Source organism: Colletes latitarsis, chromosome 10 (assembly GCF_051014445.1).
Source record: "Colletes latitarsis isolate SP2378_abdomen chromosome 10, iyColLati1, whole genome shotgun sequence".
In the NCBI taxonomy this organism is placed as follows: domain Eukaryota; kingdom Metazoa; phylum Arthropoda; class Insecta; order Hymenoptera; family Colletidae; genus Colletes; species Colletes latitarsis.
In genome coordinates, this window is record NC_135143.1 from 13,353,121 (window position 1) to 13,379,464 (window position 26,344).

General features: G+C 40.0%; 1 protein-coding gene across 3 annotated transcripts in view; it reads left to right on the forward strand.

Annotated features, from left to right (window-relative positions):
* Window positions 1-26,344, forward strand: part of LOC143346534 (paired box protein Pax-6) — a 105,511-nt gene that overhangs the window by 44,291 nt on the left and 34,876 nt on the right. For all 3 annotated transcript variants that reach the window (XM_076774698.1, XM_076774695.1, XM_076774696.1), the window contains exons 5-6: window positions 17,310-17,500; window positions 19,204-19,313. In XM_076774698.1, coding sequence (XP_076630813.1) covers window positions 17,310-17,500; window positions 19,204-19,313 — 301 coding nt within the window. The remainder of the gene's footprint in view (window positions 1-17,309; window positions 17,501-19,203; window positions 19,314-26,344) is intronic.

Here is a 26,344-nt window from a genome sequence, read left to right on the forward strand (position 1 = left end):
TATTTCTTGCCGAACCGCCACTAACTCTCACTCTTTTTCATCCCCTTCGTCCAACGTTTCCTACGTTCGTTCCTTCGGACGACTTTCCTTCTCTCACGATCCGTCTTCTCTTCTCGCTGGTTCCCTTATTTCCATGGTCGATCCTTTACTCCGTTGTCGTTGAAGACTTTTTCTTCCGCGCGGATCGCCGTCCCTTTTAATCACCGAACCGTCGCCGTTCCCGCCCGGGCACCGATGCTCTTATGGAATTAATTTCTTTACCCGACGAATTTTCTCCTGCGCCGCTTTCCACGATCACCCTGTCATTCACGTTTTCCTTCGTCTCTAGACTCGTTTCGCTCCTAGGATTCGTTGGTAGTTTTCGACACAGGAGCGGGGAAATACTGAAATTATCAAAGATATATTCCATAAACACTGTAGCTTTATTGCATCTCATACACTGTGGATAATTTCTAATGTAGGATTTAACAAAGAGAATTGTATTTGGAACAAATGTAAATATGATATAATTATATAAACGAATTTTAAACACACCAAGCACACAATCTTTTTACAGAAATTAATATCACGTCTGTATTTCACAACCACTCGTTTCGTTCTCCCTGTTGTCTCGCTGTCCCTGATTACCCATTCCTTCATGAACAAAACACTTTCAACCCTTTTGCAGATAAATTAACATTCAAGAAAACTACAACGCGTTACAAATATTCAATACAAATCTCCTACACTAATGTGTCACTAAAATCAAGTATTTCTCCTTATGCGTGGAAACTGAAATATTTAAGACTGATGAAAGGAACTACAAAATCTGATCTAGACACTAAAAAGCAACAAATATAAAACAGTACGTCTCCAAATAACGCGTTGAGAATTCATATGATGCAACTAGCAGGACACCAGTTCCTTAAAATAAAGTACGATAACGATTTCTTTGATTTCGAAGTCGTGCAATCCTTTTTCTGTTGGACGTATCCTTTCGAGGGCCTCGCTATATTATTCAGGCGCAAGACGACATCTCGAAGTATACCTCCATTAAATTGAATATCATTTTTTCATTGCATACACAAATATATCATTTATAGTGTTCAAACAGCTTACATAACATATTCCACCACAATGAATGCAACCATGCTTGATATTTGCCTTGAATGCGCGTATGATTTAGCAAGCTTCATGTAATGCAAATTGTTTTTTTTTCATAATCTAGTTAAACAAACCAGATATTAGAGTTAACATCGTCTGATTTAGACGCCAAAAGCAACAAATATGAAACAGTACACCTCCAAATAACGCGTTGAGAATTCATATGATGCAACTAGCAGGACACCAGTTCCTTCTATCGTAATAAAATACGATAACTTTTTCTGTTGGACGTATCCTTTCGAGGGTCTCGCGATATTATTTAGGCGCAAGACGCCAACATCTCAAAGGCTCGAGCTGACGAAGAATACCTCCGTCGAGGCAGTTAACATCACTTTAACCGCCGATCGGACCGGCAACCTTATACCGGGCTCTTCGTCTCCGTTCAAGTTCAACCACCGTGTAGCGGCTGTCTCGTCCAATCAGAGACGATCGACTGTCCTTCGCCTATAAATGAGCATGTATCATCCCGAAGACGTCGCCACGTACGCGAACTGTACGTATAGAAACCGGTGTAGCCGAAGGATATCGGCTTACAGGTTGGCCGATTGTCTTCAACATTTTCCTCTTAGGAGACTATCAGGGACTTCGATCTTCCCGGGTCGGTTTTATTTTTCGAAAACTGGTCTCTCTCTCGCCTGCCCCCTCCTCGTTTCGGACTTTTTTCTTCGTCCTGCGTCCGAAGTCCTGAACACCCAGTTACTTTTACAGGACGGGTACCGGGTACCTGTTCTCGAATTCCTTTTCGTGGTACCCCCGTGCCTTGTCGTCGATTTGGTTCGATAGAATCTCCGTCGAGAAATCAAATATCAATAATGATCGCTAATGTTCCTTTCGCGTGGGATCACGAGCACAAACTCAGGACCACTTCCAAAACCCCAAGTGGGCTTCTTCTTCATTACTTACAGCTTGCGAAATTTAGAAAATTTGGGAAACAAGAATTTTAAATATTATGACATACAGGGTTTTCAGCCACCTTTTAATGGAAATTTTAATGGAAAATTCTAGAAGCCAAAATAAGACGAAAATCAAGAATACCAATTTGTTGATGGAAGCTCTGTTAAGAAGTTAGTAACGTTTAAAGCCCCGCCAGTACTGAATTTTTTTCTTGAAAATGCGTAGGATTTCGGAAGTATGTGTATTCACCAAAAATGATTGTAATTGACCCTCGCAACGGAAAATAATTTTTTTAGAATGATTAGGCACCTACCCCCTGTCGATTTTTCTTAAACATTCGTTTTTGATTTTTAGTAATTTTATTTGACGCCCTACAGAAAAGTTGTGTAATACTTTTTTGTAGGTATCCATGAACTCCAGTTCTCCCCAAAATTTCAATGAAATATATTCACTATTGTAGGAGTTATGGCTGTTTGAAAATTGAACCATTTTTATGAAGTTTTCCTCATTTTACGGGGTCAAGGAGCAACTTTTCCAACATTTTTAGAATATCTACATATTCTTCACTAAAATACGCGTTGATTGCTTTTTGAAACATTAAAATCGTCCAATCCGTTCAGAAGTTATGACGTTTTAAAGATTCGCATGAAAATTCGGGCAGACATTTCAAGCCTCAGATTATATTTTCGGTAAGGAATTTTTTTCTTGACAATGCGTAGGATTTTGGGGGTATGTGTAATGACCAAAAATGATTGTAATCAACTCTTGCAACCGACACTAATTTTTTTAGAACGATTCGAAAAAATTTTTTTTCGCCGAAAAGTATCAGCACCTACTCGAATTTTTTTCTCGAAAGTGGTTAGGATTTCGAGGGTATGTGTATTCACCAAAAATAATTGTAATTCTCCTCCGCAACCAAAACTAATTTTTTCAGAATGATTTGAAATTTTTTAAAAACTTTTCAACGAAGTCTCAATCAAGAAATTGATATTTTCGATTTTCGTCTTATTTTGATCTTTCGAATCACCCATTAAAATTTTTCCCAGGGGTGGCTGAACACCCTGTATATTCTTAACGTTGATACGAGAACCTAATTTCAGGCTCGTTTAATCGCTTTCTTTGCTAGCAGGGAAAATAACAAATCGTTGTCTGAAACAACATAGTAATGAAAAAATAATGTAGCGATCATCTGGTATTGCAAATAGCATTTTTAATAGTTGTGGCAGAGAAATTCTCGCGATATTCAAAGTATTTGAACAATATCCTCTTCTTTAGTAACGAACTCATCTTCCACTCTAATGTACCTAATACCGACAATTTAATTTTTGTTTATCAAAAACGTAAAGAAAGTCTCTTTTAATATTCCTTTTTGTCATCAAGAAGCATTTAAATAGTAAATCTTTTTCTGACTGTGAATTGGAGGAACTAAAAATGATCTATTTCGACAATATTTTTGTTTCTTTGGCCGCAAGGTATGAACAAATTTTTTAAGGGCAACGAATTAACAGGTGCATTTATCTTAGCTAGCATTACCGTTTATTTTCGAGAAATCAATTTTTTAGTGCCCCCGAACGAAATGAATTCATCCTCGTTGCAAGATTGCTACCCACCTGTCGGCGTTCGTAGAACTCGATTGCTACGCAACAGGATAATCGTGAAAATCGTGCACGTGACTCGAACAACGCTGGTTCGCGCGATACCCTCGACTCGAAAAGTATGATCGAACAGCGGTGGATCATAGGAATCTGGAGGGAGGCGAGGGTTGCTGGTGCGTCCTCCATCGCGCGTGGAGAAGGCAATAACGCGCGACGCGTGGCGTCCACGCCGCCCCAGTATTACTCGAAGGAACCCCCGTCGCGTTACTAAATACCACATCCCTTCTTCTCGACCACGGTTGAAAGCACCAACCCTTGGACGTCTTCGATACCAGCCCCCGCGTCGCCGCTGGAAACTAACTTTGACCGTTCCAGATTAAAAGCTACGATCTTTCGCCGAATATAGGACGAGAATATACGCGTCTATTTCGCATAATTCATTGTCGTTTCACGTTGCATACAGTTTAGAATCGCCCTTTCATGCCTCTTATCCTCTCGTTGGCTTCATTCTCTCGTCCGTACTCTTCTCGACCCACACTTTAGCTATCTATCTCTCTTTCGGTTTAAATTGCGAATACCGGGCGTTCCTCGACTTCTATTTAAACGTAATTTGTATCTTGCTGACGCGATCGCTCGTCCTTTAATTTCTTTGTCGTTTCCCGTTTTGCTGTGTTTCAGCCTGTTTTAACTCTCGATTATTACGCGATCTTCGTCGATGCTCGTTTCCCTCGAACTAATCGATTTTTATTTTCTTGCACGCAAGAACGGTCTCTGGAAACGCAGACGGAAGTTCTGTTTCACGTTTATTGAAACGGATGATTAACAACGCGCTCCTCCATTTTACGGTGATGCGTGCAAACGTCACATTTGCGTTACGTCTATCGACCTTTGCTTTAAGTACACTTCAGAAAACGATATTACGTACCGGTGCACGATCGAGAGTCGTTCCACGACGAACTAAATTGGAAAAGGAAAGGCTTGCCAACTCCCACCGAGCTTCCATGGCTGGTGACGTGTCTTGTATGAGCCTAACTTGCAAGGAAATATCCCTAAACGTAAGTCTGACTGGTCAGTGTTCGTGGATCGGACTTAACGAAACAAGAAATTGCCATTCAGTCGTAACGATAAAATTATTCTGTCAAATATAAGATTAAATCGCTCTGAATAGAAAATGTATCTGCAGCTTGAATCAGACCGACAATTAATATTACGAATTAAAAGTATTTGAGAAATAAATTGTGAAAACTTGCAAGTACAATAACTTGGTTCGATTTCTATTCATAATTATTAATGAAAAGTCCCTGTCGCGAATCTATACAATTTCTATTGTATCTGCTTATTATTCTATATCCGCGTTTTACATTATCTCTTCTCTAATGTGTTCTCGAAGTAGTATACCTGCATCGTTCATGCGATCCACGGTGCCCAGCCAAGTTTCTTGGTGTCCCGAACAATAAATCAAACTAACAGCGATATCTCGTGGAATAATGGCTCGCGAGATAGCGATACAGGGGAAAAGATTGTCTTCGTTGCCCGGAATTGGTTTCTAGCGGTTCGTTACAGTCGGCGTAATTCTATACCGAGCCAAATGGTACATTAGAATATGTTTAATCGAAAGTTAACTTTATTTTTTCAAACGACGAACACCTCTGAATGTACTCAGCTTCTTTATAGATTTATTAAAGTTTATGAAAACACTGAGGACTCGTTTTCCAGAAAATCGAATTAAAAATTCATCGTTTGTAGAGTACGAATTGAACTTCAGCGTAAGTAGAAAGAGTGATTCGTGGACAGACCGGAGGAGCTAGTTCGATTGAATGTATCAAATTCAATTATCTCTAAAAACGAAGCTTCAAACCAAAAAATCTTACCCTTGATTTTTAATTAGTTTTTGCCAACCGTTAAATCTTTTATATAATACGCTGATAAAGGTTAACGATCACGTTTGTGAAAAGCCGTGTAATTGAAAATTGATGGTGCGTTAATGTCTTGTTTCGCCCGACGAAAAAAAGGGTAACAAGAATGTTTGGGATTGACAGATTGAGTTAACCAGAGTCGTAGCCTCGAGCATATTAAATGGAGCTGTCACATTTGCAATCGCACCGCACGCGTACGCGTCTTTTTTTTTCCTTTTACTTGGTCCAAGCAGGATTTCCCACGCAGCATGGGGTGGCTACACGAGATCGCCGCTACGTAGGGTGAAAGATTTATACTGCAAATCGGCGTATCGACGCGTGGCGGCCCGGTTCGCCCCAGTTTCTAGGCCTTCGAATTCGTTACAATCGCAATTAGGAATAATCGCCGAAAAATTGCACGATTTTTCTATTCCGTGCTTCGTGGGAGCGTCGATACGCTCGATAAAACGTCTGGTATTCCTCTTATTGGCACAGTATAAATACCATTGAAATCTTACAAAATAACAACGATTTGGAACTTTATTTCCTAATTTTTTGTTCATTTAATCGATCGTACTCACATACTTTGTAATGTACAGGGTGTTCGACTACGCCTGGAAAAAATTTTAATGGGAGATTCTGGAGGTCAAAATAAGATGAGAATCAAGGATACTAATTTGTTGATTGAGTCTACGTTAAAAAGTTATAGAAATATTTCCGGTCACACAGTATATTTTTGGTAAAGAATTTTTTTCTCGAAAGTACGTAGGAATTCAGGAATAAGTCTATTCACAAAAAATGATTGCAGTTGGCCCCTGCAACTAAAAATAATTTTTTTAGAACGATTTGAAAAATTTTTTTTTCGTCGAAAAATTTCAGTACCTACACCCTGTCGATTTTTCTTAAAAATTCCATTTTCATTTTTAGTAATTTTGTTTGACACCCCACAGAAAAGTTGTCTAGTACTTTTTTGTAGGTACCCATGAGCTCTACTTCAGAAAAAAGTTTCATTGAAATATATTCATTATTGTAAGAGTTATGGCTGTTTGAAAATTGGACCATTTTTATGGGGTTTTTCTCATTTTGCGGGGTCAAGGACCAACTTTTCGATTATTTTTGCGATTTGTACATATTCTCCACCAAAATACGCGTAGTTTGCTTTTTTAAACATTAAAATCGTCCAATCCGTTCAGAAGTCATGACGTTTTAAAGATTCGCATGAAAATTCGGGCAGACATTTCTGGCCAGAAATTATATTTTCGGTAAGGAATTTTTTTCTCGAAACTGAGTAGGATTTCGGGGGTATGTCTATTGACCAAAAATGCTTGCATTTGACTCCTGCAACTAAAAATAATTTTTCCAAGACGATTCGAAAGTCTTTTTTTCACCCAAAACTTTCAGCACCTACTCAAATTTTTTTCTCGAAAGTGGGTAGGATTTCGGAAGTATGTGTGTTCACCAAAAATGATTGTAATTGATCCCCGCAACCGAAAATAATTTTTCCAGAACGATTTGAAATTTTTGAATTTAATTGTTAATAACTTTTTAACGAAGCCTCCATCAACAAATTGGTATTCTCGATTTTCATCTTATTTTGGCCTTTAGAATCTCCCATTGAAATTTTTCCCAGGGGTGGCCGAACACCCTGTATATTTGAAGAGTGAATTAAATTCGATTTCTCTCGATTTTTTCACGAAAGGCGCTTTTTTCTTAAAAGCTTGAAATGCTAGACTTGTCGACTGATTTGAAAAATTCAACGTATAACTAATTATAGTTACAAATTTCCATGGATCATATTCTACGACAAGTTAGCTTTAATTCCGCCAAAAAATCGGTTCCTTTTCCCATTTGTATCGAGAGTTGTGCAATTTCGGCGCTTCCTTGGTCCATTTGTTCCAATTTGTGGCACCGTGTCCGCGGTTGAAAACCACTGATTTAGACGCTTGCACGGGACTCTCTGTAGTACTGGCGCGCGCTCACTTTCGGAGGGGTGACTTAATGACAGGTTATGACATTTTGCTCGCAGTCCTCTCGTACGCGCGATATATGCTATTTTCGTGCACATGAGATGCGGTAGCACGTGTCACGTATCATCCCAGTCCCCCGTATCTCATTTCGAATGGCAAATACGCACGAAGCGAGAACAACAAAAAGACCTCGGTTAGATCCTATTAGGACTGTTAAACCAATTTCGAGTGTATCGAGGCTCGATTGCTCGCTGAATTTAATCGCAGCAATTTTAAACGGTTTAAGTGTGATTACAAAATTTTTACGACGATACTGTGCCCCTCGTTAAAATGAACTTTCACCTTTCGAAAAATACTGCGCACGATCGCATGAAACGCAAGAAAGCAAAATGACGACTCTTAAAACCAAAAGTTAAATATTATTATCAGACCTTAAAGTATTTTCTATTTGGCGAACAAGAATCCCGACAGTGAAGTAATAATAAAATCAATGAAATGGGTGCTTCGTGGAGGGTTGTCTCGACCCCTAAGTATAATAACTCGTATTTCACTTAAATAAGTATTTTTTGTACTTTTGCACGTTAAGTGTATTCTATGGGGTTTTGTCTAATCGTCAGCGACAGAAGGATTTCCTCGATAGCGATTAAAAAAGAAAAGATCGCATCTCGAAAGAAAGTGGTTTATCCGGAGCTATCTGAGTACCGTTTCTGCGTGACATCTGGGTAATAGCGTGCACGTTGCTTTCCAGTGCTGATACTGTTCACGCCGTGAACTTGTATGGGAGTGCAATTTTTACGAGTGCTTATCCGCGGTAGTCGCATATTTCCTGTCGCGTCCCTTCGTCTCCGCCACCCTCTTGCTCCTACGCACGCGAGTCGAGTGTATTAAGGCACCGAGAGCGGAAGAAGCGAAGGGTGCGACTCGCCTCTCCCTCTCTTTCGCACTCTATTCAGTCCACTTCCGTTATCCTGGGGTCTGAACGAGCCCCATATACCGCGGGCTTTATTATCGCGAAAACATCCTGAAATAGTAGTTCGGGTGACTCGAGGCGCGTGGTCAAAGGCATTTTACGAGGGTTATTCAAAAGTCATGAAAGCTTCGGTTAAGGGCGACATTCTGCGACAGTAACATTTTCGACGAACGACCTTCTGGAACCCTGTGTATCGTACAACACCCACATCCTTGTTCAGCATTATCTATTCCGTTTATTTTCACAACCGTTCTCGTCTATAACGACAAACAAGTGTCGCTGTTGGCCAAAGTTTTACCCCTCGTGTTCCTTTTACGTTTCTTGATAGCTTGCCAAAATAATGTATTTGTCGGAATCCATTAAAAAGTTCTTGTTCTCAAATTAACTGTTACTTCACGTTGTGTAAATAAAGTTATGTTGGCCCTAATCGATGCTTAAATTTAATCGATGCAAAGAATGTCGTCGTTTGGATGTGTCTGGTTACCGTTTGAAAAGAAAGAGCATTCGAAAAAGAAAAGAACGGAATTAAAAGGAAATTAGAAAAAAAATCCCTGCAAAGGACTCATCCGTTTTCGTTGAATATTCTTGTTTATTAGTAACGTGTGTGTTCCAGTTAACAGTTGATCGTTTATTTAGTTGAAAGTTTTAAACGGAATGAAAAGAGTGAGACGGCAAAGGCTTGGTCGCCGGAGAGGACCCGAAAGAAATAGTCCACGAATAATTTCCGACAATGTTGTTTCTCCGACATATTTATTACAATAAGTAGGAAATGAATTTTTATCCACGCACTATAATTAGAATATTGGAAATAAAATGAAAATTTTATTCTTTGTAAAACGCAAGTTTATCTGCAAGATAATAGTACGATGCAAGTTTGCCTAGTCGCGACGAAGAAACAAAATTTCTTTGGGGTGAATTTTCCACTAATGGGAAATTGTACCATTGTACCATTGTTTGCTTATTAATTTGTAGTAAGCGAGGATTGGATAGGGATTGGAGTCGTTGAAAAATGTGATTCATTTGAAAAATTCGAGACAAGCAAAATGTAACATTAAAACTGTCAGTTTAATGTTAAATTTAACATTAAATCTGTCTGCCTAAAGTCACATTATTCGATGCTGTTACTTTAGAAAGTTATAATCCATCCAAGTTAATCCTTGTAATGATTTACGAATTATTACAGCACTCGTTATCGACTCGTTTAGTAGGCATCGTGCGAGAATAATATTATGACGTCTCCATCCGTGGACCGGCACCCTTTTCAAGAGACGCCCACCCTCGGTCTCTTCACGGTTCATGCTAATTTCATCGATCCGCCGGATTCTTCTTCGTCCTTGCGTGTTTCAAGCCCCCGCCGTGTGTCGTTCTTTATACTAGTCGCACGGACTCAGGATAATATCTAGGACCCTATTGTGTCAATCGCGTATTATATCGCGAGGCGTCACGACGCTGACGGACCGTGGAAAAACGCATCGAGATTTCTATTGTCGAACACCGACTAATAAAACGCACGTGCTTCTAATATCTTTCGTCGTCCACTACATCGGAAACTCTTTACAAAACAACCATTACATATCTTCAACGCCTGGATATTCCAGAAAATTTTGAGAAATGAATATTTTAAAAATTTTCGTTAATATGCTCTTATCGCACGAAAGTTGGACATCACATAATTAGTAGCAGTCAAGAGTGACTTCTAACTTTTATAATGATTCTGCCCAAAGGATTTTTGATACAATTTTCTTGGAGCACTCACATTTTTTTCAAAACGAAGAAGGTGTGACCGACTGTGAAGGGTGAATTGCGTGCATCGATTATCATCGTCGATGTCTCGATAATAGAGAGAAAAAAAAAAATCGCGATTAAAATAAACGAAACGCACGTCCCGAAAGCTGACAAGCAAATAACGAACTCTAAAAAAGGAGCACGGTCGAAGCGTAAATTTGTGATATTCAAATTAGTCGAGACCCTCGGCTGGTTGACACAGGGGTGGTTAAACATATTACCAAAGGACTCCAGTCGACGGGCCAGCCGGTGGCCGTATGAAAACGTTATGGGATCGAGCACGCTTGTCAACAATGCGAAACTCTTCTCTGACGGAATCGTACCCGGGAAAAACGAAACGCGTCTCTTGAATGTGTTCTCGCGAGTGGCTTGCCCGACGCTTGTAAAGCGAGCCCATTGTGAGATCGATTTCTAGTACGCGACCAATTGTCACGATAATGACGAGGGTGACACACGCGGCAAATGTCGCCGGAGAGTTAAGAAGCAGTGATACTTGCGGTCGACGTCAATAATAATATAAAAAAAAAAAGAAAAAAAAATAGAACGACAGCCAGGACACTCGATGTCGCGCCAGGGTCCAGATTGTCGTTTGACTGGCACACCCGTTCTTTGGGATACCGGCTTTGTTGCTGGAGAACCGCATTGCCACAACGGCTTTTCATTGTGCACGAGATCCTGACGTCGAGTGACTTCGATGCGGATGCTTTTGTGCGCTTTAAAGGATCGCGCCAACCTGCGAACCACGAAACGCGTCCCTGCCCGGTGACAAATTCCTTCGGTTCCGAACGAAAAATTGCCTATCTGACCGGAAGTTAAATAATTAAAATCTTGATGAAACTCTCGAGTTCACGGAATGCTCGCGAAAGTTATTTGTTTCGTCGTTTCGAGCTCTTTATTGATCACACCATTCTGTGGCATTGTTTTTATCGTCGATACTAACAGAGAAAAATAGATGAATTTTGGATAAATATGATTAACCCCTTGACGTACGATTTAATTTCAAATAATTTGTCGAACGTATACTATTTAATATTGTTTAAATTTGTTCGTACGAGGAATGGCTACAAAAAAGAATAGATTTGTTTTATGAATACCTCGTAAATGTAAAAATGTGTTGATTTTAGTATATAAAACTTGATGACGAGTGAGTAGCCTCGACTGTGAAACTTGATATAAAGAATTTGTAACGAGTCAGACTCGTCATTGTACGGCGAGGGGTTAAATCAAACAATTAAAAAATCTTTGAAATTCCATTGATCAGCGAAACAGTTAAACGATGCAACGCGTCGTAAATTATCTTGCTTATCGTGGGTTAGGTTACGCAAACGTTATCACTGTTGTCGTTAATTTTTGCACCGTTAGAAGGAAAGCGTAACGTCCGGGAATGTCGAAGGACATCAAGGCTAGCGGAGGGAGAGTATCAGTGATGTCTGTTTCGTGTTTGGGACGTGTCCGTGAAGGGGATGGATTCGCATGTGCACTGAGGGAAATGACACTGCTCCGTTCGTGGGTCCGAGATGTCAGCTCGCTTCAACGCCGTGGAACCCTGACATCGGATCTAACAAACCTCGGGGAACGAAAATCTCCCATGGCCAATCCCTGGACTCCGCGCGTAATCCTGAACACGCGATTTCTCCTTTTCGTTTCTCCCTTTCACGCCCTCTAGAACTCTTTGAGGACTCCGGGAGTACGGGCTGACGTACACGCAATTTACACAATAGCAAAAACCCGACGACCTTGTTGCAGAACTTACTCGGTAATTAGTTTAAAACGTTACAAATTTTCTCGATTCGAATTATAAAAATTACCAATAATTTTAAGATGGATTAAAAAGGAGCGAATTTTTTTTTGAAATTTTTACAATAACGTATTGATATTCGTAGTATTTTTTTTTCTTGAGAAAACAGAGAAGAGTTTAATTTAATTTTGTTTTTCAAGTATCGATAGATCACTCATATACAGAAATCATTCCCAAATATGCCAGATTTCATAGTTTGTGATAGAAGGCTTCTGGAATAGGATATTACAGACTCATCTAATTCAAATCTGATAAAATTTAAGTTCGAGGTTTCGAGTAATTCCAAAAGTAAAAGCGAAATCATATTTTTCGAAGAACAGTCCAAGTAACATAAATCCCAATGCAATTATAATTACGAAACGTTTGTAAGAAATTAATCGTCCATCGATATCGTTTGGTTCTTCTTCTCTCTTCTCGTCGTTCTTCTCTCTGATTAGTAAATTTTGCTTTCTGTAAACATCCAGTGCGCGCAATAAAAGCGATTTCGTTTCGCGGAATGATATTCATTTTACGAGGGAACTATGCGCGGGGCAAGAATATCCGCCGGTTAGACTGCTCGCGGTTCCATTCGTTTTACCATCGTATCTTTTATTTATCCTCTGCTCCTGTGAGTTGCTTTCGTCGGTTCTGTCACTTACAGCTCGTATAAATCCCAGCCAAGTCGTAAAAGAATTCCTGCGAACTAAAGCGGTAGGTTCTCCTGCTGCCGATAGTTCCGCAATTTATTCTCTCGAGTTCTATATTTTTCTCCACGCATCGCTAGGTATTCGCACGCTGAACTTGGCGTTAACTTCTCAACGTGAAATATACAATCTCCCCCGTCATCGTCGTAAATCTATACAAATAATTAAGTATTCATTTCAGGAGGAACGGGAACAGATCGATTTGATGGACAGATATGTTTCATTCATTTTAGTGCTAAAACTGTAGTAATCGATCGATCTGTGCCACTTGAAATTGATTTATCTTTGTTTAGTTTATTTTTGTTGAGAATAACCATTACATGCATGTATTTTTAATGAAAATTTGTATCCATTGGTGCAGTCCCCTCCCTTGCAAAGGTCAGTACTACCTGAGGACACTCGTTTGTTGTACCCCCCCAACCTCAAGCTCAGTTAACAGAAAACCGTCAAGCTAAGAACAGAATTTTCGTTTTGTAAAACTACATTAATTAAATACATACTTGGGTCGAAACTCTGTCATATCTATTTAGCAAATAAATATTCAACAATTTTCTCTTTTAAAAATGTTATCAATATTACGGTAGAATTGCCCCCAAGGACGTATTAACATATTTTCAGTTTCCAACGTCACGAAAATTGATTTTTATCGTCGAGAGTAGGTTTTACGACCCACTGTGCACCGACATCAGGATGATCTCTCGTGAACTATCGCGTAATTTCGCGCAGAAGCGACGGAAGACGCGAGTAAATTGCGGTCGCGGAATTACCGACGATTAACACGCTCGGGTCCCCGATTGGCGGAAGACGTACATACACATGTGTATATCGAACACGTAACATCTCGTACTATGCGTTGTTGCATACACGTGTTTCTCCGCGAATCCGCAAGTATCGCAGACACACGGGTGCGCGTACATAGGTCGACAGAAGCCGAAGTCCCCTTGGAGTGACGCGAGACGGATATAATTGAAGGCGGAGGTAATTAACTCCCTCGTGGAGCACACACCGGCAGCCGCTCACCGCATCGTTTTAATTACCGCTCTCATCGCATTTCATCGGGCAGAAGCGCTCTTCCAGCGTCTCACCCAACAACCCCTGTATTCCTCTTTCGTTCTTTTCGTTCGACTATAGCTTCGAGTCTAACCCCCTCCTCCGTGTTTCGTACTTATAATAAATCCGATGTCGCGAAGGAAACCCTCTTGAGCCACCGTGCAATCATCCAAAGACGTCCTTGGAAACACGTTATCCGTCAACAACCGAACGTCTTCCTTTTTACGTGTTTTCAGCGTCTTTCCCTTTGGCGGTATTTCGCAACAATGTTTGTTCGAGTATAGAGCCGCGTCGAATCGAGGTCCTTTCCATTTTATGGATTATGGAAGAGTTGCGATACTTTTAGTATGGTGTCGTTCGAGTACTTGTGAGAGAGGTACAGATTGAACGTAGCCCCCTGTTGGCGAATATAAGAAGTATCACTGCGATACAGGCTGTTGTCACAGACGAGGTATATGAGGAGAAAAAAAAATTTCAAATCGTTCTGGAAAAATTATTTTCGATTGCGGGGGTCAATTACAAGCATTTTTGGCCAATAGACATACCCTCGAAATCCTAACCCTTTTCGAGAAAAAAATTTGGTAGGTGCTGAAATTTTTTGGCGAAAAAAAATTTTTTCAAATCGTTCTAAAAAAATTAGTGTCGATTGCAAGGGTCGATTACAATCATTTTTGGTCATTACACATACCTCCGAAATCCTACGCATTTTCGAGAAAAAAATTCCTTACCGAAAATATAACGTGAGGCCAGAAATGCTTCCCTGAAATTTCATGCATATCTTTAAAACGTCATAACTTCTGAACGGATTGGACGATTTTAATGTTTAAAAAAGCAAACTACGTGTATTTTGGTGGAGAATATGTACAAATCGCAAAAATATACGAAAAGTTGGTCCTTGACCCCGCAAAATGAGAAAAACCCCATAAAAATGGTTCAATTTTCAAACAGCCATAACTCCTGCAATAGTGAATATATTTCAATGAAACTTTTTTCTGAAGTAGAGCTCATGGGTACCTGCAAAAAAGTATTAGACAAATTTTCTGTAGGGTGTCAAACAAAGTTACTAAAAATGAAAAAGGAATTTTTAAGAAAAATCGTCAGGGGATAAATTTCTCGACGTAAAAAAAAATTTTTAATTAATTCTGAAAAAATTATTTTCGGTTCCGGGGGTCAATTGGAATCATTTTTGGTGAATAGATATACCTCCGAAATCCTACCCAATTTCGAGAAAAAAAATCGGATAGGTACTGAAATTTTTCGACAAAAAAAAAGAAATTCAAATTTTTCTGGAAAAATTATTTTTAGTTGCGGGGGTCAATTACAATCATTTTTGGTCAATAAACATACCCCCAAAATCCTAACCACTTTCGAGAACAAAATTCGAGTAGATGCTGAAAGTTTTGGGCGAAAAAAAAGACTTTCAAATCGTCTTGGAAAAATTATTTTTAGTTGCAGGGGTCAATTGCAATCATTTTTGGTTAATAAACATACCCCCGAAATCCTAACCACTTTCGAGAAAAAAATTGGAGTAGGTGCTAAAATTTTTCGGCAAAATTAAAAAATTTCAAATCATTTTAAAAAAATTATTTTTAGTTGCAAGGGACAATTACAATCATTTTTAGTGAATATACATACCTCCGAAATCCTGCGCATTTTCGAAATAAAAATTCATTACTGAAAATATAATATGAAGCCAGAAATGTGAAATATGAAGCCAAAATGGTTCCTCGAAATTTCATTCGTAAGGTTTACTCGTATACCTCGTCTGTGTTATTGCTCGAGCTGTTGTAACTGGTAAAGAAATTATAATTGCAAGATACGATTATGCCATAATATTTGTCAGAATTTTATTTAAAGTCGATACCGTGACTAGTTCCGAAGAAAATCATTATTCACGAAAAAATGATGACTAATAATTATACGAGCATCCTCTATAAAATTTAAATTCATTTTCAATTAAATAAACTATCCATAACCTAGTTTTATGTCACACCGGCCGTATAATCGGTAGGAATTGCTAAAACTTTTTTGGGTATGTAATGTTAAAGTAAATGTAAAAATAAACATCGAAGACAGTATAAATTATAGTAGTTGTTGTAGTCATTGGATAGAGGATGAAATGCCCTTTAAAATGAGCGTTTGTGAGAGTCGATAGCGTAATTAGTTCCGGAGATATAGCGATTTCAGTTTCGCGTCGATGCGGTGGCTAGTTTCGGAGATTCGAAGCGTTTGTTTACGTTTCATTGACGCGAGATGAATGAATTCGCGCGCGTGAAAATAGTAAACAGTGCGCGTAGTAAATTCTTGGAAATACTACGACTTCCTGGTCACGACTGTCTCGACTCACGCGCGACAAAGAGGTCCGGCGCGACGCGTCAGACGGAGACACAGATAGTCGAATTAAGAAAAATACCCTTTTACATAAATTACGATATCTCGAAGACGGAAAGTCGGATCGACAAAAACCAAAAACCATTTCAAAGAGGAAGCTTTGCCGCTCCCGACAATATCTCAATTATGAAGAAAATACTAATAATTTCGAAATTGTATGTAATTAAAGTTTTAGTAATTTCAATACGTGTTTGTAGTCCGTTTTAACATGGAAAGTGCCATAGCAGAATCTTGAAAAAAATACCCGTTTACATAAATTACGATATCTCTGAAATGGTAAGTCCGATCGACAAAAACCAAAAACCATTTCAAAGAGGAAGCTTTGCCGCTGCCAACGATGGCTCATTTATGGATAAAACACGACTACTTTTGGAACTACACGTGTCTGAAGTGTGACTATTTTTAATACGCGTTGTTAAACTATTCTAAGACGGATAGGAAGATAGTGGAATAATATACAACAATGATACGTATTTGCTGTACTAAGCCTGTAAAAATTAAGAAATTGAAATTAAGTAAATGGAAGAAATTATAATTATATGTATAAATAGGTATACATTAGGTACAAAAATGAAATCTACAGGGTGTTCGGCCACCCCTGGGAAAAATTTTAATGGGGGATTCTAGAGGCCAAAATAAGACGAAAATCAAGAATATTAATTTGTTGATTGAGGCTTTGTTAAAAAGTTATTAACGTGTAAAGTTCCACCCGTTCTGAATTTTTTTCTCGAAAATGCGCACGATTTCGGGAGTATGTCTATTCACCAAAAATGATTGTAATTGACCCCCGCAACCGAAAATAATTTTTTTAGAACGATTTGAAAAATTTTTTTTTCGTCGAAAAATTTCAGTACCTATCTGATTTTTTTTCTCGAAAGTGGGTAGGATTTCGGAGGTATGTCTATTCACCAAAAATGATTGTAATTGACCCCCGCAACTGAAAATAATTTTTCCAGAACGATTTGAAATTTTTTAATTTAATTGTTAATAACGTTTTAACGAAGCCTCAGTCAAGAAATTGATATTCTTGATTTTCGTCTTATTTTGGCCTCTAGAATCCCCCATTAAAATTTTTCCCAGGGGTGGCCGAACACCCTGTATATTCGACGCTAATACATTTTTCCGCTTGCTGTTTCAGGTGTCATCCATCAACAGGGTGCTAAGAAATTTAGCGGCGCAGAAAGAACAGCGTCAGCAACAACAGCAACAGCAACAAGGAGTGCCTGCCGTTGGTGTCGGTGTCGGTGCTGGAAGTCCAGCCGAGAGCGTTTACGATAAACTGAGGATACTTAATGGACAGACCACAGGATGGCCGAGGCCCAACCCATGGTAAGTAGCACATTTTTCACGTGGCGATTACAAAGTCAATTTTCCACTTCGCCAAGACTGTACCGAGTGTTCTAAAGTTAAACGATACGACTTTGCCAGTACATTCTATGAGTAGAAATAAGTCAAAAATGCTATATAATACACGTCTAAAATCACTTTATCATCATACTACATTGTAAAACAAAAAGATTCGTCTTAACCTGTAACAGAGGTATTTTATATTTGTATATACTTGGAATGTTAAATTATTTAAAAAGAAGGGATTTCTTAATAACTTCGTAAATATTTTCATGTGTATTTATATGTATAAAATAATAATAGCCGATAAATTGCAAGTTTCAACGAACTTCTGTAACCCGTTTTCAGACTAAGATAACCGGGTTACTGCGTGTCATCGTGTAAAAATAACCTGATTACGTGGGTTATTATACAGGTTGTTCACGCTATTACTAGCCAGCAGTTTTCTCGTAAATGATAAGTATATAAAAAAATTAAATATAAAAAAGTTTCACGAACATAATAAATTTACATATTATATTGGTTATAAAAGACAGTAAAACGAGATAATTTATGAGGATACGCTGTCTAGTAATTGCGTGAACATCTTATATTTTTTTATTAATTACTTTATATATTCGTACAAGGGTTAAGAGCCACATTGGGTTTGAGTTACGGTTTCAATCCCTGATTATTAGACGATTTAAATTAATATTCCTGCTTCTTCTTAAATACTAAATCGAACTACGTCGAATTTAACCGTTTCGTTACGAAAGACGACGATAAAATTGCTGTACTGAACTTACCGCATACATATGTATATTTTCCGAACGCCTATAAGCGTTCAACGCACGCAGACACTGGTGATTGACCGACTGCCTATGGCAATAACATATGGCGAGTAATTTTTTCTCCCACGTACGGACGTTAATGAAAATAATTAGATTAAAGGATTTTGCGAGGAAAAGTGGAGAGCTAGTGGAAGATTTTTTTGGCCAATGTACGTGTAGCGCACCGGACTAGAAAAGGGGAACCTTTGGGCATTAGAAAGCCGCGTGTCACTTTACGAGTCCCTATTAGGCCGCATACTTAGCGCACAATAAATTTTAAATCGATCATAAATGGAAACAAATTGTAATTTTGTTGGCGATTATTTTGGAAAAATTACGACATAATATTAGAACGGATAACGTGTTACTAGAAAACTGATAGCCTCGTTTTTAGATTCTAAAACGCATAACATAGCCTTGGAGAACTGGTTACTTCATTATTATTCCTATCATAACGGTTTCTAACAGATGAAGTCATTCTTATTCATCGCGAAGTCGATATATGTTACTCAGAAAGTTTTATCCACTTCTATCGGTTGATAATTTTCATTTCACATTTATCATAGTCCCTGTACTTGCATTTCTTTCCAGTATTTAATGTATAAAAAATTTAATAAAATCTTAGTCGTCGAATATTTAAATCTCAATGAATAACGAAGACTATAAATGTTGTGGTTAATATATTTCTGAAAATATCGTTTGGCGGTTTAAATAATCGTTGTCCTCGATAAAAAAATAATATAAATCGACGTGTCCGTTTCTGTTAATTTCTATTTCTATCCATAGAACGTATTTTCAAAGTTTTCACGAGAAAGTTGTCCGGTTGAGCTGTGCAAACTCTCGTTTCATTATCATTATCGAACGCATTTACATTAGGTATCCATCGGGCGCTGGCAGTCCATTTCCATCGTTGCAACCCAGCTTAAGTCCGAGTCACTGTACAGCCTTGCCACCGGACCCCGCCGACATTCTGCACGCGAAAAAAGGTAAGAGAGACCTCCTACGCACTTACATACAGTACCGCTAATTATTATTCGACCGAGTCTCTACATCGTTAACGATACGGATTATGTTCTTGACACGAAACGTACACGCTGAAATCGATCGACGCTGTAACATGCGTGACCCAAGGTCCAAATAATAATATTCAACATATAACGTTTATAAGTTAAATGTCTAAATTATAAAGTTGAATAATTAAATTTCAAACGATCTTGTATCAAATCCATTCGCATAAAGCTTCCTTTAAAAACATACGAAGAGCGTTTTGGACTTGTAAAAAGGTACACTGCGATATATACATTTCAAAGTAATGATTCTTGAAATGAAACGTGATTGACTTCATTTTACGAATCACTGGTGTGCATTGTGGAAAGATTAAGCGTTTATAAAAAAATGTCCAACGTGATCGTTCGATCTCTAAATTCGTTCTTCCGGGCATCGTCGAAATAATGACCCTGCAGTAAGTAATATCCCCGACAAATCCGACGCGAGACCGTATTTTCGAATAGTACGGGTTAGCGAAACCGTCAAATTCGCGGTATTTTCGCCGCGAAATCATCAGAAAACCGACGCGCGGTCGGCTGTGCGTTTGCATGTGGTAAAAGTGGCCAGCAATGAGAAACACGGGGGAGAGGAGCGGAGAATAAGGGAAGAGGCGCGTGTAAGGTACGTTTTAATTAATTAATCTGCCGGCTGAAACGATACTAATATCAATGTAATTCCGTCGGCGGGTCCCGCGGTTTCCCACATGCGTATGCAACGCTTTTCCGGTAATAATTGTAACATTTAAGCGAAACGAGAGAAAGATAGAGAGCCAGAGAGAGAGAGACAGAGAGAGAGTTGGAGGGGTGAGGGATTGGGGGATGTAGAAACGTGGTTGCAGTCGACCAACCAACCCACACGAAATTGTACCTCGACCGACGGAATATTCTCTCTCCTGCTGGTTTGGTCCCCTTCCCCCCTCTCCTGTCTCTCTTTCATCGTACGGTCATGCACGCGTTCCCTTTGGCGGTACATCAAACGTGCGATTTCTTTTGCCCCGGCGTTTTCCCGCCAGGGTGGCAGGCGGTGTCATGAGCAGCGAAAAGCAACCCCGTGTATGCACGTATGTTTCGTGTGTTCTTTTTTTAACTTCGGGCTGCCGGAATCTTACGCCTTCCGGCGAGAGAATCTCCGCGCGTATCGCATCGGGTCGCGTGGGCGAGAATACGCGTCGCCAAACGAAGGTCTCGAACGATCGTGAACGGTCGGGGTTCGAAATTGCGCTTGTAGACGCGACATTCTCGTTCGATGGTAATCGTAATACGTACATCGTCGAAAAGAGGTGTGCACGATGCAATTTTCACGGTCGATGTCTGGGATTTTAATGAAATTAGGCACTAATTCGTGTGATGCTATTATACTGACACGATAATCTGTCAAGCACTTGCAAACACCAGCTATAGAATCTATTAACCCTTAAGTGGACTCTCAATCTCAACTGAATTATTTGACAGTTTTGATTTTTACCAAATCGGTAAATGGAAATCAACTTTTCTTTAAAGCATTTAAAAAATAATGAAGGATTACATAAATTTTCAAATAATTATACAATATTAGTTTAAACTTATGGAGGGCCTCAATAATCCACTTAAGGGTTAAAATTGAAATTAGTATTATTCTTTCTATATTGAGGATGGCTATACACGGTCGGTCGATCGCTATAGACCGTGCGATGAACGCTTGTAGGGATTGGGAGAGTATAGGTATTTAACAAACGTGACTATGGAATTTTTATAAATTTGTTAAAACACATTCTTAGCTCTTCAATTTAGTATCGATCGAGCTAACATCGTTTACGAATGGTCATACATAGATCTTACGGTTTCACAGTCAAGATTGATCTATAATGACATATAAAAGTCCTCTCAACATCGGGATCATTAGAGAAGTTTGTTATTGAAAAGGGGAGTTTGGGATTCTTTTTAGGAGGCATTATTACGCTTTAAATGGAATTCAAAATGAACTTCTCCTATCGTTGGTTCTTCGAGTACGGAATACGCTTTTAGACGCTCAGATCGATATAGGCCGTACGATGAACGTTTATGGTCGTTTGGAGAATATATGTAACAAACACTGCTACAGAATTTTCGTACACGTTGCTAAAAATACAGGCTCGAATCTAACAGCGATATAGGCTATTATCGTACGGATTACGTACATAATATCTAATGGAACGAAATATCTATTATATGACTACTGTTCTGGAACTGTTTACCAACCTCTGTTTTAGACTGTCATCTCTACTTCTATCAATTTTTGCAATATATAGTAACATAATAATAACGAATTTCCCATCTCTATTGGGCTCGACGTCGAGATCTTTTTGCATTCTGTTTTAAATCACTCACCTTCTCAAAAAATCTATATTTTATAATTTCTTAGAACTACTCAAACAATTTATTTATCACTCCTATATTCATCATTTTATCAATACGCTAAAAATAATTCGAAATATCTCAACATAAGTACACTATTAAATCGCATTTACGTTTCGTTCGATGTCTGATCGTTTATTTCAGAAAATGGTACTATGTTCGTTCATCAACTAATTAAATAATTTCGTTTATCGACGCTACAATCGATCGAACGCCGTTCCAAGAGGAGTGGCAAATAAAGAAATTTACAAATATCGCGTCACGATAAGACGACGCCACGATTTGCCTAAACGGACCAGGCGCGGGGCAGAATTTCAAACGGGCTTCCATCAAGAGGATAGGAGCCGATGGTAGAATTGGTGCGATGATTGCGCCGTAATCTGCTTTTGCTTTGCTTTTTGAAAGGGGGGGTGCCAGTTGTCGTTTCTGATTGGCCCGAGGCGTTCTCCGTTTCTCGTATCGGTCGAAACTCCGCGCAAGGGACGAAGAGAATCTCAAAAGACGAAGACGAACAAACGTGCCTGTGCGAGAGAGACGCGAACAGGCGGAAAGACGAAAGCGGAGAAACGAAGAGGAACGGAGAAACAACCCTCCTGACACGGGTTATCCTATGTATAAACGGCAGCAACCCTGCAGCAACGCGGAGATAATCCGACCCCCGGGGTCCACGCGCGGTTGAGTGCTCGCAACAGTTACCATATTTGATTGTATCCCTTCTACTCTGACGGAATACAAAATAATACCTCGTGTATGAATCGAAAGACCCGATTAACCGATGCTTTGCGAATTCATGGTTTTGTGCGGGCGGCTGGAACGACGATAAACAAAAATTGGTCATCGATCTTTGCAATCTGCGTACAAACTTTCCTCGAACGTATCCGGTAGCTTCGTCGAAAAGATCAGTTGCGATTTCAATATTGGTTCGTTCTGCATCGTCGTTACGTAAGCCATATCAGTACTTTAACATACGTTTATCAATTAGACTCGTGGAAAGTCGAAGGAAAAATACGTAGCGCAGTTTTTCTAAACTACGGAACAACGAAATAAATCTCGGATTTAAAAAGATGGCAGCGCATGAAGATTCAACCCTTTTCTTTATTGACTAGAAAAGAGCTACGGCTCGTTCCAGTTTCTAGAATCGTCGTGCATAATCACTTTCAGCTTCTGAAAATTGTAAATTGATCCGGGATGAATTCGAAGCAGCGAGCGCGTTGCTTAAACGTCTACTAAATAGTCGTGCGTCGCTTGGAGCTCGTCGACGCCATCGTAGTCGTCGTCGACGTCGTCGGTATCATTGGGGTGTCTGGTGAGACTGATCCACAGTGCATCCCTGACAATAAGTTGCATTGTGTCGATGCACGAGACGAGACGAGACGAGACGAGGCGAGGCGAGGCGAGGCGAGAGGGGACGCGGCGGCATGCAGAAAAATTCTATGAGAGGGTGGCGAGAAAAGAGAGGACGCGAATAAAGGAAGAGGAGAGCGCGACGGCAGAAACGAACAAGAGAGGCCAAGAAAGAAAGGAGACAAGAGCGCAAAGAGACTCCGTAGTGATCGAAACGAAAGGGTTTCGGGTCGTAAGACCATTGTTTTTTCACCTCTCGGGTCCTGTGCTATCCGGCGCTGACACGCGAACGACAAGGGGAGAAAGAAGAGTCCTGAAACGACGTCCAAAAATTTCGATGTCTCTGACGTGTCGTTGACCGCGACGAATTGATTAAAATTCACTGATGTAACTCGAAAATCTATATTTCTCGTATCGTAGTCATCATTAATTTCGCTTGTAGAGTATATTGGCAAGTTAGAGTATGTTCTTCGAAGCGTCCAAACGCTCTGGATCGTAAAGTGAACTCAACGATGTCCAGCTGTGTTCTAATGCGTGTTCGATGATGTCTAACCGAGAAGAGGAATGCACACTAACCACCAATTTTGATGGACCTTCGTGGGGTAAATCTACATTGAAAACAAGTATTACGATTTTCCACCCGCCCTGTATATTAAGTATCGAACTTTATAAAACATGGTTTCTAAACCTCTTGAGAAACACCCTTTAAAAAAACAGGGAATTTCTGTGCCCAACATACTCCATATACTCCAACAATTATATATACTAAACTTTTCAATTTATACATAATATTCCTAAATTAAACATGTTTGTCCCCCCTAGGAATCGTGTTCACAAAAAATTCTGCACGACGGGTAACCGAAGCAACGCGTCGCGCGAGCGTGGGGCGGATTAATTACTTAAACCACGGTAAAGTTCAAGAAGATTATCTGTTTAATTTCTCAAGGTTCGTCAAAGCATCAGCGTCTTTCGTCCCCGGGCAAAGGAACTTTGTTTAGTCGGGCAACACGCGAACACTATTTGCACCGTTTCAACCTAGCCTCGGAGTTTTACCTCGCTCCCCTGCGATTCTCGTTGTTTCGGCGGTGGTCTCTGGTTGGCGTACGACGCTCGTCATAGGTCCCAGCATCGTGGTTGTCGTCGAAGGTGTATTACAGAACACTCTCCGCGGCGTGTTGGTTGATCTCTGGCTGAGATACAGAGAGTAAAACAATATAATGGCCGCCCGGTGCGCGCGGTCTCCGCTACGAAACTCAGGGTGTACTGAAAGCATTATCGTCGACCTCTTTATCTGGTGCACCCGATCTCCCTTTGCTTTTCTTTCCTCGTTTTTTTTTTCCAAGCGCTTCGCCCCCGTCCCTCCTCGGCGTTTTGTCTGCGTTTCTGCCTTTCTTTTTCGCTCCGTGTCTGCTGCTTCTACTTCTTCTTCTCGAACTCTCTGTCCCAGTAGGTACGTGCATACGCCATTGCAACGATGCGAAACCTTTTATCGCGGACCCAGGACAATACCGACCTCTGTGGGTCGTTGTCGTTGTTGTCGTCGACTACGGCATCGTCCTTGTCATCGTCCTCGTTGTTCTTGTTGCTCGACGCAGCTATGTCGATGTGAATCCTCCCGACGCGGAAACACGCGATCCGCATATTAATGGTTCCCCGATACCTTTTGTACGACCTCTCTCCGCTAGTAGATCCTTTCCGACCGACAGAAAAGGAACAATTTTTCGAGAGAAATTCAGCGGTTCGTTCTTCAGTTTTTTTCTTTTTGTACTTTTTCTTTATTGTACTCCCGGACCGAGCGAACGGACGAGGAAAGTTTGACGAAGTCGCGCGATTCCGGGGCTCTGATATCCGATGTCACGGTCACTGTTGATTCTTTCGAAAACTGTTGCTCCATTTATGGACCATCGCGAGAAGAGAATGTTGAAAAAGAGGATTTATCGAGGGGTAGAAAGTAAAGGTACCTTTGTAATTTATTCTCAAACTAACCCTTATTTATTTGTCAGATTTCATTAACATGATAGCGAACGATTCGAAATTTTTGTCTTACGAGTGTGTCGGCCTCGTTTGAAAACAATCGATAGTAGAATTTTGACAACAATTATTTTTTATTATTTTTTTTATTAATACCTTTCTGTACTATTGTCCAGGAGTCCCATTTTGAACACGTTTATCTTCAAAATTTGCTTCCTCGTACAGTTTCTCTTATTTGTTTTAATTTCATACGAGTATTATAAGGTTAAATGTAAGGATAGAATACAGTTGCTCGGTGAAATGGTATCAGTACGCTAATTTGCCGGAGTAGGGGACTGGCGTGGGCGTTAAGGAGTAAATAGATCGTGGCAGGTTTTCTGGAACGTTTCAGAAACGCCCTGTACGAGCTCGAATATTTACGAGGGGTTCCTTAACACGGAACGTGTTGCGTTCCTTGGATCGTTCGCGGTGCAGCGGAGCCGAGAGAGAAACTCTATGCATTGGATTCGCAGGTCAGTGAGTTGTCGCGTCGAGTCATTCAAATCGATGTCACTACCGGTCGATTTATCGTGCTCGTCAATCTTTGAAGACTGACCTCCCGCCGCAGCTCGGATTACCATCCACGGCAACGTCTTGCGCACCCACCCCCGCTGTCGCCGCGTTATCCAGCAACAACGTGGTGCGCTCCTTTGTCTTCCGTTTTATTCCCGTCCGCGTCGATGAACGGCCGACGTCGATGAATATCTACGCCATCGAGCGAACGGTAAAAACCTGGGCGTTCCGTAATCGCGAGGCTCGCACCGCAACCCGTGGCACGTTTCCTCCAGGTTCTGTCGTTCATTATGCGGATACACGTGGCAAGCTTAACGAGGAAACCAGCTTGGGTAGTAAACACATTCTTAGAAACATACGCCCTCCCCTTTTCCTCCCAAACATACCTCTCCTCGATAAAAAATGAATTATTATTAACCGTTAATTTTCCATATTTACATTTTCATTTTCCTTTTTACGAGTTTAATTTCGATTTTGAGACTGTTTGAAATTAATAACGACTAAATTTTATTGTATAATTGGGTTTCTCTCAGGCAGTTCAAGATGGAGTCTCATAAGATAGATGGTGTATTGATATTAATTGGTTGCAAATGTCGGTGGGTCTGATTTTACACGGTTCGAAACATTGAGAACAAATTAAACGAACCACCGTTTCTCGAAATTCTTTTAGTCGCAAAAGTCTGCCTCTTGACTCGATCTGCGTTAGGGGTAGTTTAAACGAGATCGTTTAG